Genomic DNA, 8138 nt, shown 5'->3' with positions numbered 1-8138 from the left:
TATAATGACCCTGCTACAGACCTATTGTAGGTAGAATGCAAGATGCCTGTTTCAGATCTTTAAACACTAGGTGCTTCTTTGTAGCAGGTCAGCTGCTGTGGCAGTAATGTTGATGCCAGTGCTCAGGAAACATTCTATCAAAACTGACTAGATTTGAGTTACCATCAGATTGAGGTGGTTTAAAACAATATAATATGTGACATCCTGGTAAGTGCTGAAATAAACCTGACTGTTATTGGACCATGAAGCAGTCGCTCCAGCACATAATGCCACTAGAGGGCAACGTTTGACAAGTGAAATATTCAAAATGTTTAAAGCCACATTAATAAGCTGCCTGCACTTGGGCATTTAACATTGCATTGTACACAATACAATGTCAAACACAATGTATGCTTTGTACAGTAATTGATCAAATGTGATTAACAAAATAAAATGTCATTGTTTTCACAACCACATTTTGCATAATTGTATCAAAGGTGTTGTAGCCTACCATGTTTCTCTCTACATTATATGTACTGTAGGTAGGCTATGGTAGAGTCAAATGTGATGCAGAGCAGAATGAGATGATCTGAGATTATATGGTATTGTATGTAGGGCTGGGTTTTAAAAAATCGATATATCGATATTGAATCGATATTCATGTGAAGGAACAAGTATCGATACATAAATCCCAGTATCGATCTTTTAAAATGCATTTTACAAATTTTTATATTTTTTAAATAAACATAGGCTATAATATTATAGGCTGTGTGTGGTAGTTAAAACATAGTTTCAAGTTGACGTTTATTTATGTTTGTAGTTGAAACAAAAACATAAATACTGTAGGCTACATGTGCATTGTGCATGCACCATGAGCCAGATGTACAGACCTCAAATCTGTTTGCACTATAATGTTTGTGAACTGGAAATGTTCATGAGCTGCATTTTATTTTATTTACAAAGCATTTATACTTTATGAAACATTGTTTACAACATGCTGCTGTTCAATGATTCGGTTGTATAGTGGAAATCTAAATTTGTTTGGCTTCTCACAGAAGACTGTAAAGAAAGATAAGATGTTGAATGACTACAGTATGTTGGTCATGTTTAAATAAAAAATAATTACATGATGTAACTGCTTTGTGGTCAATTCTTAATGTAGATATTAATATTTTTTAATAATGCACCAGGTTAGAGGGTTCCTTGTACAATTTACAGCATTAGTTCTTTGAGAATCTCCTCCATTATCAAAGCAAAACTGGTATTCTAACTAAAATATCGATATCGAATCGTATCGGTAAGCGTATCGACTTGGGCCCTTGTGTATCGGAATCGTATCGTATCGGGAAGTCAGTGGCGATACTCAGCCCTAATTGTATGTGAGGGATGGTTTACTACCTGTCTAATTTGTCACTAAATGCTAACTTAAACACACTAAATACACGCTCCAGAAATCTGCTAGGTATTAGGCTACTACTACAGAATGTGTCCATCTGTCACATGTACCTCATCATTTCAATAGAAAGTGATAACAGACCCACAACATGTCAACCCACTCCATGTCAGCACAAATCATTCAAACTGAGGCCAACAGGACACTTTTCATCTGTTGATTTATGTACAAGTTCAGGCATCTCATAATGTTATGTAATTAATGATTGTATCTCTCAATCCACACAGAATAATTTGGCAAAATACATTTTATTTATATAGCACTTCTGATCTTGTTTCTCTTAAAAGCAGAGTTTGCAATGTACTTTATCATAAGGCAAAAATGAAAGAATTGTAATGAGTTCAAAATTGGGAAGCACATTGTAAAGGTAATTAAAAAATAAAAACAGGACAAGAAAATTACATTGTAAAAACATTATGCAAAACTACAGTAGGTTGATGGAAGTGTGAGACGTGATTTGAAAGATCATAATTGAAGTATAGCTTATCTAAGTTCCTCAGGCAGATGTTGCATGGTCTAGTCTTACTAAATAAAATCACTTTAAGTCTTGAGTCAAGACTGAAGAAAAGAGGAGCTGTTAAATCTACACTTCTACTTAACAAATATTGATCCTGGTCCCAACAGCCATTCTTGTTCTGAAGTTATAACAAAAAGATTACAAAGTGCTTTACAAACAATAAACCCCAATCTCTTAAAAGCAGCATTCAAGGAGAACTGGGGGGGGGGGGGGGGGTGTTTTGCCACATTTCCCTTTACCTGTTCTTCTTCACTGTTTATGATGACCAGGTGTGCTCCTCTCTGTATACAGTCCTGCCTGCTGTCATTCCAGCTCTTTACATCATTAGAGATGTAGTAAAAACTGTTGCTGAATGATGTACGTGTACATCCATCTTTACAGAAATGCTCTGCAAGAGGAGAGGATGTTAAGAATGAGCAGAAACTAAAAGCACAAATGCATTATGCACTCAAATGTAAAGTACATGCACACTCATATACTCACACACTCACACACACAAACCACACGTGCAAACACACACACATGCACACGGGCGCGCATACACCCCCCCCCCCATTTTTTATCCCCCATTAGTGCTAATTTTAATTTATTTATACTGGTTGCTGCTCCACCCTCTGCCGATCTGGGGAGAGCCGAAACTGGCTCCATGCTTCCTCCGAGACATGGGCAGTAGTGATGGGAATTACGGCTCTTTGAAGGGAGCCGGATCTTATGGCTCCGTTACTTTCTGAGAGCCGTTGAAGATAGCACCTCCTCGTTCTTTATTTATTTTCTCTCTTTTTTTAGGGAGCGGGCACTACTGTTTATCTGCTAAATCACTAGGATAATGATACGGTACGATTTGGATCAGATTTGATCTTAGACCCACCACTATTTCATTTAGCATCTGTGAACTGCAGCAGCATTAAATTACTCATACAGTATTTCCAGACATAATGTCAATGATCTGCATTGCAAACATGACACAAGGTGACACCATATCCATCTGCTTAGTCAGTGAATTTACTTCTTCTATGAAATGTGTTGTGTAAATAAAGTTGTCTTTCATTGAATGCAATTCATGCAACACTTCGCTGCCCAGAAAGTCGGCAGATGCACTCCGCGGTGTAGCCCGTTTTGATATTAAGCTGACCAGTTACAGCATGCGCCGGTAGCAACGAGTGCACCTATCCTCCCTGCTCAGCGGGCTAGCAGAGGGAGGGAGGGAGGTCTACCCTGTGTGTGTGGCAGGCCCGGCTCCAGACCCAAGTTACAGAGGGGGCCTGCCCCTAGCTTGGGGGGGCCAAGCTACCCAAGGGGGGTCCGGGGGGATTCTCCCCCGGAAGAAGATTTTGTACATTTTAAAGTAAAATTCGTCAACCTGGTGCATTTGAGAGCAAAATGAAGAGGCTAAATCTGTGAAGAACTACACACATCTCTAATGTGTTGTGACTTTACAAATAATTAGGCCTGAACAATTAATATTAAGTGTATTTACACATTGTGCACAAATTGCATTCATTGTGACAAATTTACAATAGTTAATATCCAGCCAGAATCATTGCAAATGGATGTTCAAAGTTACAGTTAGCAATAGCATTCAGTTAATCAATGCCTAATGACAGCCAGATTCCATGTTAAACTTTAAAACAGAAAAACGGAAAAACGTTTTTAGCAATTTTTATTTTTTTTTTTTTTTTTTTTTTAATGGGGGGGGCCAGTTTGTTGAATGGGGGGGCCCGGCCCGGTCAGGCCCGCCCCTAACGCCGGGCCTGGTGTGTGGTGGGGGAGCGGCAGGCAGTGAATTTTGGGCACAACATTAAAACGAACGGCTCTCAAGTAGGACTCGGTTCCCTTCGTTCATAGCAAAGAGCTGTTCAATAGATTTGGATCGTTCGCGAACGTCACATCACTAATGGGCAGTTAGCCAGCCGCTTCTTTTCACCTGACAGAGGAAGCTTCACCGGTAGGACATAGCACGTGGGAGGATCACGCTATTCCAACCAGTTCCCCTCCCTCTGAACAGGCGCCCCTAACGACAAGAGGAGGCACCACATCAGCAACCAGGATATTGCATGTTTTTGGTGAGGGGTTCCTATATGAAGGAAACCCCCGGGGGGCACGGGGAGAACATGCAAACTCCACACAGAAAGGCCCTTTTTGACGACCCCACCCGGGCGGTGGGCACTCGAGGACATGCGGACGGGCACGCAGTCCTTCAGCGCTCACAGCATCCCAGGTGGGAATCGAACCCAGGACCTTCTAGCTGTGAGGCGACAGTGCTTACCACTGCGCCCCCCGTTGAGCGTCTCTTCTAAAATTGGAGCTTTTGTATCTACACAGCAAATACAAACAGACAATTACCTTTTTATGATTGTAAAGCCACAGCATAGTAAAGAGGATATTAATATGATGTGTGTAGTTCTTCATAGATCTTTTATTTTGCTCTCAAAGTGCACCAGATTGATGCATTTTTATTTCAAATGTGCAAAATGTTCTTCCGGGGGGGTCACAGTCCCCCCTGGACCCCCCTAGTGGGTGTGAGCCTCACACTGTGAGGTCCACCCACCACAATCTCTTTCAATCCTGTGGGAAACATGGGATTCAGTGCAGTGGTGGTGAACCTACTGAAGAGGCAGGTGTCTGTCAGCACCACATCCTACAGTGTCTTGAAGGCATTCAGCATCATCAGATTCTCCTGATAGCACAAAAAACTGTATTAGTGTTCAAATGACTGCAAAGCAGAAAAAGAAAAAGGCCTCTTCATCCACAACTCCAGGGCTGAATTTCAGTCCCAGTCCGCCCCTGCCTGCATCGTTAGACTGTCCTACACACCATTTTCAGACAGATTACTGCAAATTCTCTCTAAATAAAGCTCAAAACTGCACTTTCTTTTTTACAAAGTTTTGCTGTCACAGTAGTTGAAGTGTGTAAAATCTCAGAATTATATCTCAAAATCTGAATTTTTTGACAATATTTAGAATTCTGCCCTCATGTATAGCCTAAAGAGCATCGATGCTTTCGCCATCCTGGGGAACGGTGGGACAGATGCCCTCGCCATCCTGGGAAAACACACACTTATGATGATGTCATCAGTGTTGTGACATCACTGATTATGTCATCAGTGCCCAGCACTTAAGTCACACACACAGTGACTTGAGACTTGACTTGAGACTTGTCCTCAAAGACTTGAGATTTGGGACTTGTGAACAATCTTTATTTGTGTGTGTATTAACTTAAAGGGCCCATATTTTGCTAATATAATGTATTATTATTTTATTGTTGGCCTCCACTAGAGTAACTTATTGCATCATTCATAGTTGAAAAAACTCATTGTTTATCTTGTACTGGCTCTCACTGCCCCCTTCAGTTCACCCTCTGTCTGAAACGCTCTGTTTTTAGGTCCTGTCCCTGAACCCCCACCCTCCGGGAAATACTCCAGGCGGGCAGCACCACGAGTTTTTCTGTTTGCAAACCTCTGCCCAGAGAGCTAGCGCTGTAGAAGCGAGACTGTCTGTCTGTCTGTCTGTCTGTCTGTCTGTCTATCTATCTATCTATCTATCTATCTATCTAGATAGATAGATAGATAGATAGATATGCATAACAGAAACAGACATGCGATCTCTGCTTTGGCTACTAAATTTGGTAGTTGTAAAACAATTATATCAACGAGCAACGGATTGTCAAAACGAATTTGACCATTGATGAAAAGGGTTAGGTTATGCTAATAGATAGAGTGTGGATAATACAGTAGCCTACATGCTTTGAATCTCTTAGTTTTAGCTATGCAGTGTTCTAAACAGACTGGATGGCATGCAGCAGATGATAAAGAGACTTGAGACTTGACTTGGACTTGTGAGACTTGACTTGGACTATAGCTAAAAGACTTGAGACTTGACTTGGACTTGCAAAAAATGACGTGAGCATCTCTGTCAGTGCCCGGCCACGACCCATTGCTGCGCAGCAGCTATAATTGTTGCTTATCGTTGTGGTGGGCCGTATGAGCAGCTTTGACTTGCATTGTGCATTGTCCATTAAGGCCCATGTAGTGGGACAGAAACAGTCACAATAGAAATACACAACAATAAGAACTATATAGGCCACACAACAGTTTATGTTTTCATATGAATACACGTCTTTGTTTGTTTGTTTGTCATGTTTATTTCGAATATGTATGTAAACAAAACAGAGACAATATACAGGGCCTTCAAAATTACATATTCGAAAAGGAGTGAGAAGAAGTATAACTTATTAACTCCCACCCCTTTTCCACAATACTAAATTATTATATTTATACTTGTATAACAACACATACTATAGAAATATCCACATATATATATATATAATATATATATATATATATACATACATACATACATACATACATATATATATATATATATATATATATATATATATATATATATATATATACATGTATATGTACATACATACACACATACACATACATACTGTACATAAAACACTAGTCATATAGTAATACATAACAATTATGTATATATATGACAATAATTGTTGTCATATATAGACTATCCCATACATAGTATTCAATAATGTAACTATATAGTTATCAAAAAGATTTTTTTTGTATGTAGTTATTCATACATACAAACATACAGGCAGACAGACATACATACATACATACATACATACTGTACATACATACATACATACACATACATATGTACATACATACATACATACATACATACATAAAACATGTAATCTAACACCACCACCATCATGTGAAAATCAGTGTAACACTCCTGCGTTCCTCTCCTCCTTGTACTACCTTGTGAAAATCATATTTTTGTACAATATTTTAAACCAGTTTTTGTTTGGACACACAGGGAGAGAAACACACACACACACACACACACACACACACACACACACACACACACACACACACACACACACACACACACAGCTCCATTAAGGCCCATGTAGTGGGACAGAAACAGTCACAATAGAAATACACAACAATAAGAACTATATAGGCCACACAACAGTTTATGTTTTCATATGAATACATGTGTGTTTGGATACTCGCTATCACTGACTGATATAACACAAAGAAAAGAGCGCCACCTACAGGAAATCAAACATCATCCACAGAAAATTCTACTTGGAAAAAGACATCACAGTCCCCGCCCACAATGTTTGATTGACAGGTGATCTGTGGGAAGTGCAGTGCAGAAACACCACGGCAATGAGAGCTAAGCACCAAAGATGGAGGGAGAGAAACACACACACACACACACACACACACACACACACACACACACACACACACACACACAGCTGCTTTAATAAGTCCTGTCTACTTGAGCTTACACAGCTCAGCAGTGTCTCCAGTGAGATTACACCACAGTCCAGGATGGAGAGGCTGAGTGAATGTGGTCTGGACTCTGTGGAGGAGAGTCATGGTTTCAGAGACGTTGTAGAAGGACAGAATACCTGCTCTGTGATCCAGGTACACTCCTACTCTGGAGGACAGAGGAACTGAGATGAGAGTTATGAGACTATTATGTAGGAAGTGACAACTCCTGCTGGCACACACTAATGCCCAAGACTTGTCATTGGATCCAAATATACTTTCACAATCTGTTCTGCTAATATCTTTATATGAGACTGCTATTGCAACAGAGCCGCTCCACTTCACCTCCCAGTAACAACGTCCAGTCAGACCCTCTCTACTCAGGACCTGAGGGCAGATAATGAATCTGTCTGGGTGACTAGAATATAACTGTGCTTCACTCATGCATGCTGCTTTTCTGTTCCCCTCAGATAATAACAGCAGTGTGTGTGCTGTGTTTGGATCCCATGTGATCTGATGTGAATATTGTAAGAAGTCCGCTCTGGTCTTGGGCTCTGGTTGTGGCAGTAAAACATCCTCTTCAGTCACTGTCAGTGAGATCTTAGGCCGTTCCTCTGTCAGAATGTCCTGTAGTTTATCTCTGACCTCTGACACAGCTGCAGTCACATCCTCAAAGTAGTGCAGAGGACGGGTATCGATCCTGGGTGAGTCTGTAGATTGACTGAGACGTGACAGCGAGGGGTAACTGTGGAGGAAGTGGATGTGATCCTCTGTGTGTGAGAGCTGCTCCAGCTCAGTGTGTTTCCTCCTCAGCTCAGAGATCTCCTGCTTCAGCTTCTCCTGAAGTTCTTCAGCCCGACTAGCTTCCG

At 40.6% G+C, this 8138-nt stretch overlaps 1 protein-coding gene across 1 annotated transcript in view; it reads right to left on the bottom strand.

The window, feature by feature from the left end:
* Nucleotides 1-6486: 6486 nt before the first annotated feature.
* Nucleotides 6487-8138, bottom strand: part of LOC310799923 (tripartite motif-containing protein 16-like) — a 2484-nt gene continuing 832 nt past the window's right edge. The window contains exon 1 of the mRNA XM_083662531.1: nucleotides 6487-8138. This exon is cut by the window's right edge and continues 832 nt beyond it. Within this exon, the coding sequence (XP_083518657.1) occupies nucleotides 7273-8138 (866 nt within the window). The 3' untranslated portion in view covers nucleotides 6487-7272.

The sequence above is a fragment of the Poromitra crassiceps genome (assembly GCF_964638095.1).
Source record: "Poromitra crassiceps genome assembly, chromosome: 29".
Classification (NCBI taxonomy): Eukaryota; Metazoa; Chordata; class Actinopteri; order Beryciformes; family Melamphaidae; genus Poromitra; species Poromitra crassiceps.
Note: the sequence above shows the minus strand (reverse complement) of the source record. Positions and strands in the feature narration are given on the sequence as shown.